General features: G+C 50.9%; 1 protein-coding gene across 1 annotated transcript in view; it reads left to right on the forward strand.

The window, feature by feature from the left end:
- VWF (von Willebrand factor) overlaps nucleotides 1-19,412 on the forward strand; it is a 135,473-nt gene that overhangs the window by 44,992 nt on the left and 71,069 nt on the right. Inside the window, exons 11-17 of the mRNA XM_004766734.3 lie at nucleotides 1,043-1,179; nucleotides 1,640-1,778; nucleotides 2,456-2,556; nucleotides 6,124-6,319; nucleotides 7,001-7,216; nucleotides 10,770-11,010; nucleotides 17,272-17,366. Of these exons, the coding sequence (XP_004766791.1) occupies nucleotides 1,043-1,179; nucleotides 1,640-1,778; nucleotides 2,456-2,556; nucleotides 6,124-6,319; nucleotides 7,001-7,216; nucleotides 10,770-11,010; nucleotides 17,272-17,366 (1,125 nt within the window). The remainder of the gene's footprint in view (nucleotides 1-1,042; nucleotides 1,180-1,639; nucleotides 1,779-2,455; nucleotides 2,557-6,123; nucleotides 6,320-7,000; nucleotides 7,217-10,769; nucleotides 11,011-17,271; nucleotides 17,367-19,412) is intronic.

A 19,412-nucleotide genomic window follows, 5' to 3' on the forward strand; every position in this document is an offset into this window, starting at 1 on the left:
AGAAGGCACAAATGAGAGAGGAAATACATAGAAGGAGATTGGGGAGGGATCCAGATGCCCACTTCAGCTTCAAGGGGTCCATTGTGGGTCCTGGGGACGGGATTGCCCCGAGCTGGGTTGGGGCGTGTAGGGGATCACTGGAGACTTTGGCAGAGGGCCCCCCCACCCTGCCGCCCCTGCACGGACACTCTGCGGGATGTGTGACCTCTGGTCTGAGGTGTCTTGGGCCAGCCGCATGGCGGGGCTGCGGTCTGGGGGAGGACGGAGTGGGGCTCAGGTGGAGGGTGAGCTGAGGGCTCTGTGTGGCAGGGTGACCAAGGGGGGTCCTTATCCCCACCCACAGATGTGTCAGCCTGAGCTAGGGAGCTGGCTGGGGCAGTGGTGAGATCATGGGAAGATGGCCTCCCAGCCCCCCATTGGCCCCAACTGAAGTCACAACATGGACTTGTCCATGAGGAGGCCTTAGAGCCGCCCCTCGGCAGAGGGGCAAGGATGGTGCTCAGACCGCTGCCCTGCTGAGCCTGGAGAATGCCCGCCTCACCCCTCCTCTGCCTGGGCTGACCTTTCTGCCTGCTTGACTCAGGAGACTCTCCAGGGTGGGGCCGTGCCCCGGAGCCCCCCACAAGACCAGTACCGAGAAAGGCTCGTCCTGGGACCAAGAGGAGCCTGACCGCCGCAGAGCCAGACCCTGTGGGGTGGCTGTGGGGAAGGACGGTGAGCCACAGTGAACCAAGAGCTCAAGGCACGGGCTCCAGGCCGAGCTTCGCTGCAGACAACATATGGCTCTGTCACTGCCCTTGGTTGTCCCTTCCAGAAAGTGAACCATTGACCTGAAGATCCAGCACTGACCTCTCACTGTTTGAGGACTGGGACCTGAGTTCAAGTCCTCCTGTAGAACTCATTTTCAGGCCGATGTGGGGAGAGAATGTCTGTGGAGTTCCACGAGAGGGGCCCGGTTTGCTCATGTGGGCCTCCTTTGTCCCCCTCTCCCACCCCCACCAGGGGTCTCCTGTTCTCACCTCCTCCCTCTGTGTCCCTCCAGGGGAGTGTCTCGTCACAGGACAATCCCACTTCAAGAGCTTTGACAACAGGTACTTCACCTTCAGTGGGGTCTGCCAGTACCTACTGGCCCAGGACTGCCAGGACCACACCTTCTCTGTTGTCATTGAGACTGTGCAGGTGAGCTGGCCTGTGGCCCTGCAGGAGGCAGTGATGGAAGGGGAGGGGCAAGGGGGTTCCGTCTCTGAGTGGCTGTGGTACACGCTATCCCTCTTTTCTCCAGGAATTGGAGCAAGGAGGGCAAATCTAGAGGGCACATGGCTCCTGCTGAGGACCGACGTCCCAGATTTGCTTTGGAACCATAGGCCCAAGTAACAGGAAGATAGGCAGAGGCTAGGAGGATGGGAAAGGGTGTGGGGAGCTGCAGGGGTTGGGCAGCAGTGAGCACTGGGCTCAGGGCCTTGTCCCACCACACCGCCAGGGGACCTACTCACAGAGCCCATTCTGTGACAGTAGAATTGTCTCTCAGAAGGCCAGAGATTGCCTGGGGTTGCGCTCTTTCCCTGAGTAAATGGGTCCCAGGCTGGGGTGCCGGACAGGAGGTTTGTGGTGACATCACTCTGTGTGGCTCTCTTGGCAGTGTGCCGATGACCCCGATGCTGTCTGCACCCGCTCAGTCACTGTTCGCCTGCCCCAATGGCACAACAGCCTTGTGAAGCTGAAACACGGGGGAGGCGTGTCCGTGGATGGCCAGGATGTCCAGATCCCTCTTCTGCAAGGTGTGTTCTGTCCTCCTCCACCAGGCTGGGGGCTGGTCCACTCACTCCTCAGTCATGCTTCCTGTCCACCTGTGTACAGTCAGGAGAGCTATCAGTGGAGGGGTGGGTATCCTCAGCAGGCATCCTTGCAAGCAAAGAAGTCTTCCTGGAGGGGGAGGATGAGTTGAGGAAGCTGTCATTAGCAGTGTGTGTCTCCCTCTCACATCCCTTCTTGCAGGGTAAAAGGTATGTCTCGTCTTCAGGGAGAAGTGCTGTATGCAGCTCTGCACACTCATGGCGCAGCCTAGAAGCGGGTGCAAGGGCAGAAGCACCTGGGGGAATGCTGGGGGGTGTGGATGTGTGGTGTCAGGGATTTAATAGGAGGCAGAGCTGCCTCAGCAGAGGATGCTGGAGCCTCTGCCTCCCTCTTGTGGCAGTGGAGTGAATGGCAGGCTGCCGCTGGGATACTGGGGCATCTTTCTCTGGAATCCATTTGTACCAGGTTTATCCTGCTTATCTTACCTCCTGAGAGCCCCTTCAACCTCATGGACATCTCCATCTGTCCCCAACTCCTTGATGTCATTGTTACAGTCCTTTGTGAGACACTCCGTCTCTCCCTACGATACATCCGCCTCTCACCACCCAGCCCTCTCCCCATTTCAGCTGAAGGGCTAAACCTTGTCCCTGCTCTGTTCCAGGTGACCTCCGTATCCAGCACACCGTGATGGCCTCCGTGCACCTCAGCTATGGGGAGGACCTGCAGATGGACTGGGACGGCCGGGGGAAGCTGCTGGTGATGGTAGGTGCCCTCCCGGACTCGGCCGCCTTGCAGCGGGGACCTTACAAAGTGCCTCTTGTGCTCTGGGAGAGTGGCTTTCTGTGGTGGGAGAAGAATTCCTCTCTCCCCAGGCCCTCCGCCCCCAGAGGGAGGAACAGGCCTCTCTTGTTTATGAGAGACTGGTGTTAGTTGTTTGGACGCCCCTTGTTTGCCCTGGGGGTTCTCACTTCTGGGGCTCTGGCTCCCCAGGGGCCCCAAGACTGGGTGGGCTCCCGAGGGGCTAAGAGATAGCATTTTGGAGCACAGCTTCCTGGCTGTGACAAATGGGAGCTGGGGGCATCTCCCTGCGGAGGTACCCACAGTGAGCAGAAAGGAAAGAGCCAGTCTGGAAGTGGCCACTGATACCCTATGTTGTGCTCCCTTGGGGTGCAGACCATCCTGGCCCTGAAGGGTTGCACTGGGAACCGCCAGCTCTCTCACCCCTTCCCTGGGCCTTTGCAATCTGGGGGCGCTACTCCCGGTCTCTGTGGTCCCAGAGGCACATTTGGGTAGCAATCCATATATATCACAGGGCTTCCTTATACATTGTTTCCTCCGGAAATTTCCTGAAGCATTGGGGCAGTATGGTTTTCACTGCTATTTTTATGAATGAAGTGACTCAGACTCAGGTGAGTGGGGAGAGGTGCCCAGCACCGCACATGAGGCTGGGGCAGAGCTGATCAGCGCTCAGGACAGTGTCCTTCCTGCTGGACTGGTGCTTTCATTGTTTGGTCATCACATGCCTTTGTACTCTTACAAATTACTGAAGATCCCAATATCTTTTGCGAAGGATGTAGCTGTCAATGTTTACCACACTAGAAATTAAATCAGAGGCTTAAAATATGTATTTATAAATTCACTTAAAAATTACAATAATCATATATGGCACACCTGAAACCAATATCATAATGTATGTTAATGACACTTCAATTTAAAAAAACCCAAACAAAAAATAACAATAATAAAACCACTCCATGTTAATATAAACAATATATTTTTTAAAAAATAGTCATGTTTTCCAAAACAAAAATAAGTTGTGAGAAGAATACCATTGTTTTACATTTCTGCCAGTTTCTTTAATGGATGGCTTAATAGAAGACAGCTGGAGTCATAAATATACTTCTGCATTCAATCTTTTGCAACATTGTGTGTCATGTAGCCTCTGGAAAATTCCACTGCACACTTGTAAGAGAATGAGAGGGAAAAAGCCAGATAATGTCTTTGGATGATTAGGAAAATAGTTTTGGCCTCATGGATACCTCGCAAGTCCTCGGGGATCCCTCACCCCCAACTCCAACAGATCCCTAAGGCCACACTTGGAGAACTGCTGCCCTAGATCATTCCTTGGATCCCTGGAGAGTCCTTTCTGATGCACAGGGGTCCTGTGGGGCACAGGGCCCTTGGTATAATAATCCTGGCAGGGGCATTAGGGCATTCCTGATGAGATCTTGGTTTCCTCTGTCCTCATGATACCATATTCTTTCCCTTATCTTAGAGTCCTGGAGAACTTTCCATCTTAGTGACTTTCTTTTCTTTTCTAAAAAAAATAAACCTTATGACCGCAGATCATAGAGCAGGAAGATCTTGGAGAACACCTTGTCAGCTGCTCATTTGCAATTAGAAATAAAATCCTTTTCTGGAACCAGAAAGAACTCACCCTGGGTCTTGTGGTCATTTGGTGACAGAGCAAGGACCAGAGAACTCAGGTCTCCTGACCCCCTCACCTCCTGTACCCTGGTCTTCAGGGAGGGTGCTCCCCTACCCTGCCAATGGCCATGCCACCTTCTCCACAACCTCCCACTTCCTGGAAAAGGTGCTCTTGATCTGAGGGCTGAGCCTACCCTTGAGTCAAGCCAAAGGGACTGAGGGAATGGATGACACTATTGTCTTAGTGGGGGGTGGTGGGACAGGAGGCGTGGGATGACCAGAGGGACTTTGGGGGGCACAAGGGCACTGAGTCTGGGGATGAAGCGGGAGGGGAGGGTGCTGAGGCATGGGTGGTGGGGTGGTGGAGTGAAGATACCACCGATTTAGCTGCTCAGCTGGGGCCTGGCCTTGACTGCTAGCATGATGTTTCAGCCTGTGTCCTAGGGAGAGCCTCATTCATTCATGAACTCAGCCATTTGTTCAATCATTGACTCAACACAGCACCTTGTGAATGTGCAAAGTCACATTCAAGAGGCCGAGGTTGCAACAGTGAGACAAAACAGACAAGAAACCCTGTCCTGCTTCATTTATGTTTCCCTCAGGGGAGCCAGACAGGAAACCAAACCAAGCAGTAAATTATATAATATATTAGAAGGTGATAAATCCGGAGGAGATCAATAAAGCAGCAAGAAGGACAGGAAGTATCAGGGTCAGAGGATTTACATTTTGAATAGGGAGGGCAGGGCAGGTCTCCATGCCTAGAGTGGCAATACTTTTGTAAAGCAAACAAGGAAACATCACTCTATTCTCTTTCTTTTAATGCTATTTCCTTGGGTACGTTTTATATGGGTCTGGAACCTTCCACTAGATTGTTCATCCTGCATTCTGTGAAGCCGTAGCTAGAAGCTGGAAGGGGCTTCTAGAGATGACCATACGGGGCTCAGTCCTACCGTGTGATGGTTTCAACCCAGGAAGGCTGTCTGGCCATGTTAATTACATGCAAAGTAGGAGTCCGGAATCTGGGGTCCCGGCCCTGGCTCTGTCTTTGGATCAGGGCCCTCTTACTAGAAACTGGTGGAAGCCCCCCCCCCCCCCGCCCCCTGTAAAGTGTGAAAGGCAGTTTTGACTCTCCAAGTTGTCCGTGAGTGTGCACTTTGGGTTCAGAAGGATGGAGAACAAACCGTTTGCTGCTGGCCTAGAGCTCTGCCCCCAGAACCATCCTGGTCACCCACAGTAGACTGCCCCAGAGTCCTCGCTGACCCTAGCTTCTCTGATCACAGCCCCTGGAGTCCTCCTGGGCTCATGGTCTTTTCTCTCCAAGGACACCCCGTGGCTGAGTCGAATCCAGACGGGCAAGTGTTGTTCTTTGTCACCCAATGTGAGCTCTGAGACTACTTGGACCACAAGGGCCCTGCTTCCCCGACATGTGTGACTGATATAAGTGTTCCGTAAAGGGCTCTTTGCACTCGGTTCTTCTGGGTGGCAGGGCTCGGTGGCAGGGGCATCTCCTCTGATAGGCACAGAGCATGCTGGATGCGGACCTGACCCAGCTATTTGTCCTAGCTCTGCCACCACCTCTGTGACCTTAGGCCAGTCACTTTGGCTCTCCTGTACTGTCTCTCCATCTTTAAATGGCTAGATGACCTCTGAAGTCCCTTCTAGCCCGGCTGCTCTCTGACTCTAATGATTTAAGAGTGGGATGTTGCTGGTGGTAAGCTTACACCCCACTTGGCTTCCCCCCACCCCCACCTCTACAGCCTCAGGCTTCCGCTGCAGTTTATTAAAATCGTATTTATTTTTCACCCGGGGAGCGTTTTTTGATGAAAACCATCTCATTAGCCGATGGGAAGCTGTGGCTGCTTTGGCAGCCGTGGCTCCAAAGGGGTGTGCGTCTCCCCACAGCTGTCGCCAGTCTACGCCGGGAAGACGTGCGGCCTGTGTGGGAATTACAATGGCAACAGGGGTGACGACTTCGTGACGCCCGCAGGCCTGGCGGAGCCCCTGGTGGAAGACTTCGGGAACGCCTGGAAACTGCACGGGGACTGCGAAGACCTGCAGAAGCAGCACAGTGATCCCTGCAGCCTCAACCCGCGCCTGAGTATGCAAGCCCCCGTGGGGGGCACGGGGGCGGGGGGACCTTGCAGAGCCCTGAGGTCGCCTGGCTTCCAGTGCCTTCCATGGCACGGTACACCCACTTTAGGGTACAGGGGCACTTGGCTTTCACCATCAGCATTTGATGATCTCCATCTGGATTGTTTATTCTTCAAAGTCCCTTGACTGCGCAACCCCTCACCACCCCCACCTCCCACGCCATGAGCCTAACCCTGGGAAAGAAGAGAACAGTCCATGCTTCTGTCCCTGGACCTTCTCTCAGTCTCTTGACGCAGCAGCCACACCGATCCAGAATTAAATTATCGGAAGATTAATGCTCTGGGGTGGCCATTTGCAGATTTATCTGTGGCAACATTTCAGGCCTGCATTAATTTCCCCCTCTTACCCTGCCCATCCTGGAACTTTCTCCCTTCTGTCAGTGGGCGTGTGCTCTGGAAATGCAGTTTGTTATGTATTTAGGCCAAATATAATTAGGAGAGTTTATTGGCTGCAGAAGAAAAATCACAGTGATTTCCAGAGGGATGTGAGGTTGTTTTGTGGGGAGAGCTGCCAAGGGAGGAGCTGGTGGGGGGATTTCAGAGCCTGACGGGTCCTGGCTCTCTGGGGGCTGGGCGCCGAGGGAGGTGGGGCCTCGGCCAAACCTGCACTGCTCTCTCTCCTGCCACAGCCAGGTTTGCAGAGGAGGCGTGCGCCCTGCTGACATCCTCCAAGTTCGAGGCCTGCCACCGCACTGTGGGTCCTCAACCCTACGTGCAGAACTGCCGCTACGACGTCTGCTCCTGCTCCGACGGCAGAGACTGCCTTTGCAGTGCCGTGGCCAACTACGCCGCAGCCTGTGCCCGGAGAGGCGTGCACATTGGGTGGCGGGAGCCCAGCTTCTGTGGTGGGTGCCCTCCCTCCCCGCCAGTCCCCACACAACCCAGGCGAGCCCTTCTCGGGTGCCCTGCGAACTGCTGGTCCTTTTCTAGACACTGTCTCAGCATTATTGCATTCAGAACTGGGCCCAAGGGCATTCAGCAAGCCTGGATCCTGAGAACTCTTCATTTGCAGCCTCTTTTTTTCTTCCATCTCCAGCAAGACGCGGTGGTGGGAACTGGCTCTCCCACAGGATAGTGTGATTACTCTGGCCTGTCCTAAGAGCTCGAGCTGCACCCTCCTACCTGGAGGTCCAGAACCTTGGAGTCCCTGCCAAGCAGAAATTTCCTGTGGCTGCTGCCACCTAGAGTTCAATACGTGTATGGGCAGGTTGAGGAAAGAGTGAGTCCCAGATCCCAATGGGTCTCTGCATCCCGGAGGGTCTCAGGAAGGCAGTAGGGAAATGCACACACCAGTCCTTCCTTATAACTCCAGGCAAACCATCAGTGGACTCCTGGCCCAAATCTCTAATAACACAGGCTGGCTGGCCCAGCATGGTCAGGCAATGCCAGCGGTGTAACTAAAGCCTGAACCTTCTTCCCTCTTGAGGCATAGGTGGGAACTGTCTCCCTGCTAGGTGACTACACACTGAATAAAAGATAATTAGATTAAGTCAGGGGCAGCCAAGGAAGACCTTCTGGAGGTGGTGTACTTGACCAGGCCTTAAAAAGACTCCACCTTGGCCAAAAAGAGCTGTTCCACTGTGGGACAGTAGTAGTGATTTGGGGGAAATGAGGGGGATATTCTGAGAGGATGAGGTGTCATAAATATTCTGAGTTTTGGAGTGATTTTTAGGATGTGCTTGGAGACAAAAATGTCCATGGTCTTGGCAGAAGCAGGAAAATAGAGGAGCTATGAGAAATGGTGAAAGGCCCTAATCTCATATCATGTATTTGAAAAGAAGCTTAGGTAGGGGGCTCTAGAAGTGTCTAGACCCTTCTAGAAGGGTTGGGGCCTAAGTGCCATCTTGTGTTTGGAGTCTAAGCAAGGTCATAAAAAAGAGGAGCAGAGGCAGAAGTAAGTACAAAAGAGACCATGTTTATGCAGGCATGTTGTTGTGCCTCCCTGTTGCTCTGGGCCTGGCACGACACAGAGTCATGGCCAGCAGCCAGAGGAGGAGAATCTGAGGCCTTTCTGGAACCAGCCCTTGACTTCCCTGCTCTGTGGCCTTGAACTCTTCATCTCGCCCTCCATGCCATAGCTTCGGCCTCGGGGTTTGCTGTTTAGAAATTAGGCAGAGTAGTGAGGAGTAAATGGCATACTGTTCGTGAATATGCTTGTCTGCTATATAATGGTTCACCCGCATTAGAAATTCTGTATTATCAGTGTGCTGCAGCATCGGAAGGATTTCCTAATTTAGGGCACTGTCCCAGAGGCTGAGGGCTTACCGCCATATTCGGTAATCTTGAAAGAGCCATCGTCCTTCACCTCCATTGAGAACAGAACAGGCGTGAACAGGCTGAGATCTGGTTAGGGAGGCAAAAAATTTGAGGGGAGGTAGGAAGGAGTTTTCTGGATCTATGGGCTAACTTGGAGGTAAACCAGAGTAAAGGTTGGCCAGAGGGCCCGGGAGGCCTGAACCTAAGGAGGATGGTCATTTTCCTCCTGAAAAATGAACAGAGCTCCTTAAGCCACTAACTCCATCCTTAAGAAGAACCACGCCCACTGGGGATGCTCAGGGAGCAAGGATGGTTCACGCAGCTCCTCTGGGATTCTGAGAGAAGTACACCCTTTTTTCCTCTTCTTATAACTGGGCAAGAGCCCAGGCTCCCTGCAGGCAGGGACCAAGTCTTATCATTTCTGCGTTCGTGAGCCTAGCACAGCCCCAGGACACAGTGGACGCACAATACCCTTCTGTTAAGTTGAGGTGTGTACCACTTCTGGAGAAGGCGGCCAAAAGAGATATTTCACAGGGCTCTCAGCCAACTCTCCACTCCAAATGCTCCTTAATGGGTGAAACGTGACCTTATTATCATAGGTTCAGTGGCCTGAAAGTGAGTCACATCTTTATGACCCAACACGCCCCATCTTAACCCACCCTGCTCTAAATATTCATCCACTGACCCAGCCTCTCTGCTGGTTCAGCGAAGAATCCACATCTAATATGGCGACGGGGCCCTCTCCCTTCTCAGCTATCCTCAAACCCCCGAGCCCTGAGCATTTGCAGGAGGCAGAATCCGCAGGGGCTCCCCAGATGCTCCCACCCCCATGTCTGCGGCTCATGGCCTGGTCTTCCTGTGACAGCTCCCGTGGCACGTGCTGCCCGTAGGTTCCTACTGTAGAAGTGGATCCTAACAGAGAGGGCAGGGCTTCCAGTGGTCTCAGGATTGTGCTCAGAGTGAGGCCCTCCCTTCCTGGACAGCAGCTGGTGCGCAGCAGGAATGCCTGCCTAAAGGGCAAAGGGCTTCCCGCACACCCCAATAAAGAATTTCATCACTGGGGTGCTCCCAGGAGTGTGTGCAGTGGCCAGATACCCCAGGAGTTTCAGGCCTTCCTCGCCTAGGCCTTTCTCTGGAATGCCCCTCCCTTCGGGACCCCGCGGAGCTCAGGCTGCGTTTCTCCAGTCATCACAGTGATTCAGTCGCTGACCGTGTGCCACAGGCCGGGCCTGCCTCAGACCTGGTTGGTTCACTCAGCCTTCACAACAAGCCAGGCGGGTATGAGTCCCTTCCAGCCAGGAAACTGCTCAAGGTCACGTGGTAACTAGTGACAGAACTGGGTGTCAGATCCAGGAATTTGGGAGACAGAACCCATCTCCTTCCCTGTGTTGCAACACTTGGCCCCACGACCTCTTGGCTCTTGGGCGCCATGCTGTCTTTCTGTGGGAGGCCGGGGAGAGTGAGGGCAACAGGGAGGCAGGGCTGCCCGCCTTGCTGGAGCAGGTTCAACAGCGGCCGGCTCTTTGCGGCTGTCCTCCAAAGCACAGCTCCTTAGGGCAGTTTGCTTTTAGGGCATAATGGTGAAGAGCGTGAGCTTTTGGGTCACGGAGAACTGGGTTCAAATCCTGCCTCAGCTTCTGCCTGGGAGGCATGATCTTGACCAGTCACTCAGTTTACGTTGAGTTTTCTTCCGTGTAGGATGGGGGCCATGAGATCTAGCTCAGTGAGAGGCGTAAAAGGCATAAAAACTGTGTGAAGAGCAGAGTTACAGTAGGGGATAAATTAATGATCTTTATCCAGAGAGAAATGTCCTTGCCTGGCACTCCCAGTTCTTTTTAATAGTCACAATATCAACATCCCCCCAATTTCTACACGTCCCAGGCTTTAAGGCTTTGGAAACTGCTATGGCGGCAGCCCTCGGGTTCAGCAAAGGGGAATCCATGTGCGTCTGTTATTATCAGAGATGTTTGTGAGCCTGAAAATGCAGTTTTGCTCAGAGTGGGAAAGGAAGGTGGTGATCGTATAGCTATACTTGGAGTCTCGGCTGCAAGGGTGGCACCCCAAGTCCCAGAACCCCAGCCCTTGGCATCTGTGTGCTTCCATGCTTCCACTGAGGCCTTCCTCCCCTCCCTTCTCTCCCAGCACTGAGCTGCCCACCGGGCCAGGTGTACCTGCAGTGTGGGATCCCGTGTAACATGACCTGCCGCTCCCTTTCTTACCCGGATGAGGACTGCGATGAGGTGTGCTTGGAAGGCTGCTTCTGCCCCCCAGGGCTGTACCTGGATGAGAGCGGAGACTGTGTGCCCAAGGCCCACTGCCCCTGCTACTATGATGGCGAGATCTTTCAGCCTGAAGACATCTTCTCAGACCATCACACCATGTGGTAAGTACGAGCTGTGGGATCGCGGACCCCAGGAGCGGCAGAAGTCAGAAAGAAAATGGTCCTCCATGTCCTTCATTTCATGGGTCAGAAACAGAGGCCCAGGAAGGGAAGGGACTCGCCCAGAGTTGCACAGCTGGTTGGAAGCAAAGCTGAGATTCACCCAGCTCGAATGACTTCCTTACCTTGTGGGGATTTAGAACAGGCTACCAGCAAGACTGCTTCGGCTTTATTGCCAACTCCTGTTTGCTGGCTTCCCCTTTTGAGAACAGTAAGTATCCCCTCCACTATAGCCCCCTGGCAGGGTTCTCACGCAAGGGCATTTGAGCCAGAGGAAGACTGACTGTGGCAGCTTTTCCTCCCTGGTGCATGGCATCTTGATCTGCTTCTTGCACCGCCTGAAAAATAGCTCCCGCTGTATGCACTTCTTGTGGCCTTTTGCCCGGGGCCTTGGTCACAGTCAGTTTCAGTAGAGCCATCACAGCCACGAGAGAAACCGGTAACGCATCATTTGTTGGGCAAATGCTTCCTTGGCATGTGCTCTGCCCTGGGTGCTGGAAGGTGAACAAGATACACTGTGGGTCCTGAGGAAGCTGACAGTCCAGTAGAGGAACAAATGCACATGTCCTGATTCCAGAATATTCTGTCATGGAAGGAGAGACTGTAGTGTGAGGAGCCCTAAGGCATCCATCCCAGCTTTAGTGATGATCAGCACTTTGACAATCTTATTTATGTATCCCCACCTCTCCTTTTTGGCTGGAATAAAGAAAATCTCAACTCTTATGTCATTTCATCTGAAAATGTTTAAGTCTGTGTTTCTAACAGATAAGCACTTAAAAAAAAGTGACCGTAATATCATTATTAAGCGAAGTGTTAACAATAATTCCTGATTACACCTAATGTTCCACCCGTGTCCACTTTTTCCTGTCCATCTCCAAATGTCTTTTTATGTAGAACTGGTATGTTGAAATCAAAATCCAAACAAGGTCTAGACATTGCATTTGGTAATGAAGCTCACTTAGCTGAATTTACAGTCGTTCCTGATCTCCTGTGCCCGAGGAAGGTTTTTTACACTCAGAGTACAGTAGTTGCTGTCATCGGAGTTGGATTTCAGCACAATATGTTCTATTTTCCCTTGGGACCGTGACCTCCCCAAGAGTAGAGACCATATCTTAGGCCCTGATTCCCAGCACCCAACATACTTCTGGTAGGAAATAGGTACGATCAATGTTTCTTGAGATGAAAGAGCATTGTGTTTGGTACACTTGCCGTTCTGGAGACATAAAAAATCTCTACTTATTCAGGAAAGGGCAGATTGCTTCCAGTTGGAGAAGACTCAGTGTAAGAGGTAGCTTTGGGTTTGAGGAGGATTCTAACAGTGGGCATGGGGTGGGCCCATGGGATGAGGGCTTTGGGGTGGGCCCATGCCCAGGGACTGAAACCCACAAAGAGACCTTACCCATTACCAAGGTTAGTCCTCTGTCTGAGGGAGGAGAGAAGCTTGGAGGGATGTTGAGGGACTTTGAAAGGTAGGGTGAGGACTTAAGCAGTAGGCAGTGAGGACCTCAGAGGTGTTGAACAGAGAGCAGATAGCATCAGTGCATTCTGGAACCTTTGAGAGGCATGAAGACCGGGAGACCCACTGTGGGAAGAAGTGGGCACAATCTGGTCAAAAGGTGTTAAGGCCCTGGGCCAATACCAGTCGTGGAAATGGAGCAAGGGGACAGACACCAGAGACCCTGGGAAGTAAACAGACTGGGGGCGTGGTAGGGGGGATGAAGTTTGCTGAAGATGACCCCGGGACACTGAACTGGAGTGCCAAGAAGACCAGAAGGGAGGACAGGAAGAGCAAGAGGGCTCTTTGTTGGTAGAGGAAAGATAACGTGTTTGGTTTCAGCCCAGATGAATGCGTTACTGAGAAGGCATGTTGGTGAGTAAATGGAAACAGTCACAGGAATGATGGGTGCGGGCGGAACTTGAGTCTGGACAAGATTCGTGGGAAGGTCGGGGGATAGCCGTGGGGGTAGTGAGGTTCATGGAGGGCGTGGGCCAAGGAGCAAAAAAGGGGACTGAGTCCAGAGCTTGGGGAGATGTTTAGAGGACCAGGGCAGGAGAAAGAGGACCCCATGAGAGAGGCCAAAGGATCAAGGCCAGCAAAAAGGCATAACTAGGGCAGAGCCCTGTTGTGGAAGTGAAGGGACCAGGGGAGTAATAACATCTGTCGGGTTGAACATTGGGCCTTCGCCCAGTGGTCGTTTTACTGCAGTTGTCCGGCTGTGATTTTTAGGGCGTTTCTCTCTGGGACCTTAAAACAATGTTGTTAGGAGTCAAGCATTGCTTTTTTAGCAAAGAATGTGAGGCTTAGAGAGATTATCGCTTTCCCAAATCATTTAGCAAGTGACAGGACCCAGGGACTCTTGAACTTTTCCTATTACATGGAGAGTAGGCGGCTGGATTTGGCGATCAGAAGGTCATGGTGGCCCCCATGTTGCAGTAGCGTGGTGAGGAAAGCAGCCGGAGGGTAGGAGGCTGGGGTAACTTGGAGAGCAGCTAGTGTCCCTGGTCATTTTACTATATTGTAGGCACAGGGAAGGTGGGAGATGAGGTACCGTGGGCCCTGGGTGAATAGGGCTTGGGGGGGAATAGCCCTGGCTTCAGGCTGTCTTTGGGATTTGCACATCAGTGACCTCTCCATGATATGGAAACCTCCTCTTTCTGGTCTTCCCTTCAGGCACTAGCTGAAGGCTAGTGACTGTTCTCTCTCCACTTCCCAGAAAACTGGGATTTCCGGAGAGTAGGAGTCAACGGGAACTCAGGGCCTGTTTGTTGCTCTTTATATTTACTCTTGAGATGATCATGAGTCCCATGGATGCATGCTGGGGGCACCTACAACAGGTGGTAGGAAGGGCAAACACCTGTGCTAGCGTGTGTCTTCAGGCCATTTGGCTGGTCATTGAATGGGCCTCCCCATAGAGTGCTTGCCCTCTTGCAAGCCAAGATCTGGGACAGGAGTTGATTGTAAACCCTCCTGCAAGGTTTCTCTTTTCTTCTTTCTAAAAATAAAATTAAGCTTTTGTTTTTAAAGATTTATTTATTTATTTGAGAGCGAGAAAGAGAGCAGGAGCAGGGGGGAGGGAGAGGGAGAAGCAGGCTCCCCACTGAGCAAGGAGCCTGATGTGGGGCTTGATCCCAGGATGCTGGGACTATGACTTGAGCTGAAGGCAGATGCTTTCTGTGTGAGCCACCCAGGTGCCCCAAAATTAAGCTTTTGGGTCACGTCCAGATGACAGATCTGACATCTGCGGGAGGATATCTGTAAATTGAGTGTTAGCTAAAAACCAGAGGGTGCAGTTTCTGAAAGTGCCCATGTCAGGAAGGACTGATTCTCTTGCTCATTCGGTTCAATTTTGATTAAATAGCAGCCACATTGAAAATGTTCAAAATCATTACAGTCAGAGAAGTACAATTAAAACAGTGAGTGTTACTCATATCTATTAGAGTAGAAAAACTGGAACTCTGGATAATGCCAAGTATTGGCAGGACTGTGGAATATGAGGCCCCCGATCTGCTACGGGTAGGACATACCCTGGTTCAGAGAACCCAGTAGCTTTCCAAAACTTCAAGCTGATGATGTCATACCTCTGCTTGGAATTCTTTTCTTTTCTTTTTTTTTTTTTTTAAAGATTTTTATTTATTTATTTGACAGAAAGAGACAGTGAGAGAAGGAACGCAAGCGGGGGAGTAGGAGAGAGAGAGAAGCAGGCTTCCCACTGAGCAGAGAGCCCAAAGTGGGGCCTCCATCCTAGGACCCTGGGATCATGACACAGGCCGAAGACAGAGGCTTAACAACTAAGCCACCCAGGTGCTCCCCTGCTTGGAATTCTTAATAGTTTCCTTTCAGGAGGCCTTAGGATAGAGACCAAATCCTCAAGATGGTCTCCCAGGGCCCATGCACTTCGACCCCTGCCAACTCCTCCCCTCTCCAGCCTCTTGGCCTTCCTTATTCTGGAAGGTGCGTTGCTCCCTTCAAGTGCAAGGTCAGCTGCCCCTGGGAGAGCAGTTGGCACAGTTTATGCAAATTAGATATCCACCCTTGAGATCCCCACAGTTCCTTCTGGGGCATGTATACTAAAGAAATCCTCACACTGGCTCTTAAGAGCACAGGTATGAAGATGTTAATCACATCTTTGTTTGCAGTGGCAAGGAACAGGTGACAATCTACGTCTATCCATGGGAGGGTACATATGTAAAATGTAGTGGATGCAAACAATAGAGAGCCAGGCAGCCTTAAAAGGACCCTGGCAAGTTGGTATGTATTAACAGGGTGGATTGTTTGCTTGTTTGTTTTTGTTTTTTGAGAGAGAGCAGGGAGGGACAGAGGAAGAGGGAGAGAGTCTTAAGCAGGTTCCACACTCAGTGCAGAGCCCAACATGGGGCTCTATCTCACGACCCTGAGATCATGACCTGAGTTGAAATCAAGAGTCAGATGCTCAACCGACAGAGTCCCCCAGGCTCTCTGGCAGGGTTGACTCTTAAACACATGGTGCTAAAGAAAACAACCAAACAGTGTGATATACGAGATAACACTGCTTGTGTAAATTAAACATACACACGCGTGAAATAAACACACTTTATGAGAGTACATTCAGGCAGATATACATTAAACAGAATAAGATTGTATTCGTTTTCTTTATCTATGGCTGCATAAAACAATGAACCTCAAATGTAACAGCTGAAAACAGTGAACATGTACAATCTCCCTCTAAGTTTCTCGGGTCAGGACTGCCGGAGCAGCTTGTCTGGGTGGCTCGGCTCGGGTTGGCTCCAAAGCCTGGAATCATCTGGAGCCTCAAAGGGAGCTGGAGCCTCCAGCCCCAGCTCATTCACACAGCTCTCGGCAAAAGGCTTCAGTTCCTCGCCCTGTGGACCTCTCCACTGGGTGGCTTGTGAACTGGTTTCCCCAGAGGGAGTGATCCAAGAGAGGGCACCAAGAGAGAAGCCATAGTCTTTCATTACCTAATCTTAGGTGACACTTGGTATGTCACTGTTGCCCATCCTGTTGGTCACATGGACCAACCTTGGTGCAACTGAGATGACACAAGAGTGTGAACACCAGGATACAGGCATCACCAGGAGCCCTTTAGGAGACCAGATATCATAGAAATAGTGGTGCGTGGGAGGGGAGGGGATTGGGATTGGAGGAGAGGAAGAAAAGAATATAAAAAGTATATTGAGTACTTTATGCAAAGCCTTGTGCTGGCTGCTGAGGAGATAATGAGTGAGACCAGTCATGGCTTCTACCTTCTTAGATCTCATAGTCCAGTGATGGGGAGAGAGAGAGAGAGAGATGTTAACCAGATAATAACTCCAATGCACGCAAAGGAATGAGGGTAGGAGGAAGAGAAGTATATGGTCTATGAATGCTTGACATGGGCTAGAGGAAGGGCAGGCGGGGTTCCAAGCACATGGGACCAAGGATGCCATCTTAGGGATTTGGTCTGTATCCATCAGTTCAGAGTTTCTGCTTCGTCTGGATGAGAAGTAGTGTGGCTCGAGAAGTCAGTCTGAGTGCCAGTGATGTTTTGGAGATGAAGTCCAAGGGCCGGATGATGGCCAGATATGGGGGTGGGGAGAAGGCGGTGGCAGGGCTGACCCCTCATTTGCTGGTTTGTGAACGTGGATGGATGGTGGTATCATACAATAAATCCAAGCACTGGAGGACGACTGGCTTTGGTTGGTGGGGGGGTCATGAGGTCAGTTTTGGACATACTGACTTTGAAGTCTTTGAGACACCAAGATGGCGATCCTGTAAGTGCTTGAATGTATGGATCTCGGGTTCAAGGTGGGAGATCCCAGCTGCTGATGTGAGTGTGCGAGTCATCTCTGTCCTAGAAGCTGTGGATGACAGCACGGGGTGAGAAGAGAGAGCGGAGCAGGGAGTCAGTGGCAGGGGGTGGGGGGGCGAGCCTAAGGGAGCAACCAGGAAGGTAAGAGGAAACCGGGAGGGATTTTTTTCTTTTTCTAGAAGAACAGAATAGTCACAGTGATGAATAATGTTAAAAGGGATCAGGTAAGGAAAGAACTGAAGATATTCCATTAGGATTGGTAACACAGAGGCTGCTGGGAGCCCCAGCAGGCTGTGTTTCCTTTGACTTAGGAGACTGCCTGAGTTGGAGGGGTCAGAGGGTGAGTGGGAGGCAAGGAAAAAGAGTTGGCCAGGGTCTCCGCTCTTGCAAAGCTGGGCTCCGACCTTCCTGTCTGCAGCTACTGTGAGGATGGCTTCATGCACTGTACAACAAGCGGAACCCCAGGAAGCCTGCTGCCCGACACCGTGCTCAGCAGTCCCCTGTCTCACCGCAGTGAGTACTGGGCTCTCCATCTCCCCGCTGGGCTGCTCTGTCCCACGTGTGCATGCATTCGGGCATGGGTCAGGACTGACACAATGTTTGTGTCTGTATAACTGACTCTCAGGCCTTGAAGTGCTTTCGCATGTGTATACCCAGATTATTGAGGCAAGGAGGAAATTTAGGGGGAAAGATTGAGTTCTCTGCAAGGTGGATTCAGTGGGATTTCTGTTTTGCCCATGGTGACCTTAACCTAGAGGGCAGCTATAAGTTGGTCGCCTTGATTATAGGCGACCTTGGCTCCTTCCTTGGCTTCCTTTTGCCCACAGACATGCTGACAAGGATATCTGTCTATCTATCTATCTAATCATTTTGATTTATTTTTATTCATCATGATAAGTGCATTCATTAATCCCCCCCCCCCCCGCCACCATGCCCCTCCACTTCCCCTCTGGTAACCAGCGCTTTTCTATAGTTCAGAGTCTGTTTCTTAGTTTCTATTTCTCTCTCTCTTTTTTTCCCCTCTGCTACTTTGTTTCTTAAAATCTACATATGAATGAAATTATTTGGTGTTTGTCTTTCTCTGATTGATTTTTCAAAGCATTAATACTCTCTAGCTCCATCCATGTTGCTGCAAATGGCCAGATTTCATTCTTTTTATGACTGAATAATATTCCACTGTACATTTATACACCACCTCTTCTTTATCCGTTTGTCTATGGGTGGACGCTTGGGCTGCTTCCATAGTGGGGTTACATAAATAATGCTACAGTAAACACGGGGCGCAGGTATCTTTTTGAAGTAGTGTTTTTATTGCCATTGGGTAAATACCAAGTAGTAGAATTATTGGAATTATTGGTAATTCTATTTTTAATTTTTTTGAAGAAACTTATGCTGTTTTCTAGAGTGCCTGTACCATCTTGCATTCCCACTAACAGTGTAAGAGGTTCCCCTTTCTCCACATCCTCTCCAACACTTGTTTCTTGTGTTGTTGATTTTAGCCATTCTGACAGGTGTGGGGTGGTATCTCATTGTAGTTTTGACATTTCCCTGATGATGATTGATGTTGAACATCTTTTCATATGTGTGTTGGCCACTGGATGTCTTCTTTGAAGAAATGTCTGTTTATGTCATCTGCCCATGTTTTAATTGGAATATTTGTTTTTGGGGTGTCAAGTTGTGTAAGTTCTTTATATATTTTGGATACTAACCCTTCATCAGCTGTGTTGTTTGCAAATATCTTTTCCCATTCAGTAGGTTGCCTTTTAATCTTGTCGATTGTTTTCTGCACTGTGCAGAAGATTTTTATTTTGATATAGTCCCAATAGTTCATTTTAACTTTTGTTTCTCTTGCCTCAGGAGACCTATTTAGAAAAAAGTTCCTATAGCCAGTGTCAGAGAGATTACTTCTGCTTCTTTTTTCAAGGATGTTTATGGTTTCAGTTCTCACATTTAAGTCTTTAATGACTAGGATGTATGTTTAGAAAGCTTTTCAGATGGATTTGAAGGCAGGGATCTTGGACCCTTTGTTCTCAGTTTGAAGGTCCTCATACTTGGTACGCAGTTTAAGGACAAGGCACAGAAGGGAGAAGGGGTTGGCCCGGCACTAGTGGGACCATATTCACATTATGGTTCAGGGAGAACTAATTGGCTTCCAAATGGATCTTTGCTTAGAAAGGACTGACCCAGTAGAGGGAGAGGAATGACTTTAGGCAGATACATGTGCTAATTTCAATGTCCAGCTTGACCACCTCTCTCTGCCTTTCTCTTCCCTCAAGACCCCACCTCTCCAAGCGACCTGGGCGTGTGCTTTGCCTTTGTTCTGTAGTTCGCCCTGGGTGAGAAGTCAGGCTGCCCCGTTGTGACTGCTTGGGGAGCATCTCTCAGCCTGGAGCTGGGGCAAGATCCCAAGCACGTGGGCAGCTCAGAAGTTGAAATAAGAACTTGTGACCTTCTTTTTATCTGTTCAGGCTGCCATAGCAAAATACCACAGACTAGGTGGTTTAAGTGTAAGAAATACAGATTTCTGTCTTTGTCTTGTAAATGTACTTCTCACAGTTA

This window comes from Mustela putorius, unplaced genomic scaffold (genome assembly GCF_011764305.1).
Source record: "Mustela putorius furo isolate JIRA1106 unplaced genomic scaffold, ASM1176430v1.1 tig00003988_pilon_pilon_pilon, whole genome shotgun sequence".
Lineage (NCBI taxonomy): Eukaryota > Metazoa > Chordata > Mammalia > Carnivora > Mustelidae > Mustela > Mustela putorius.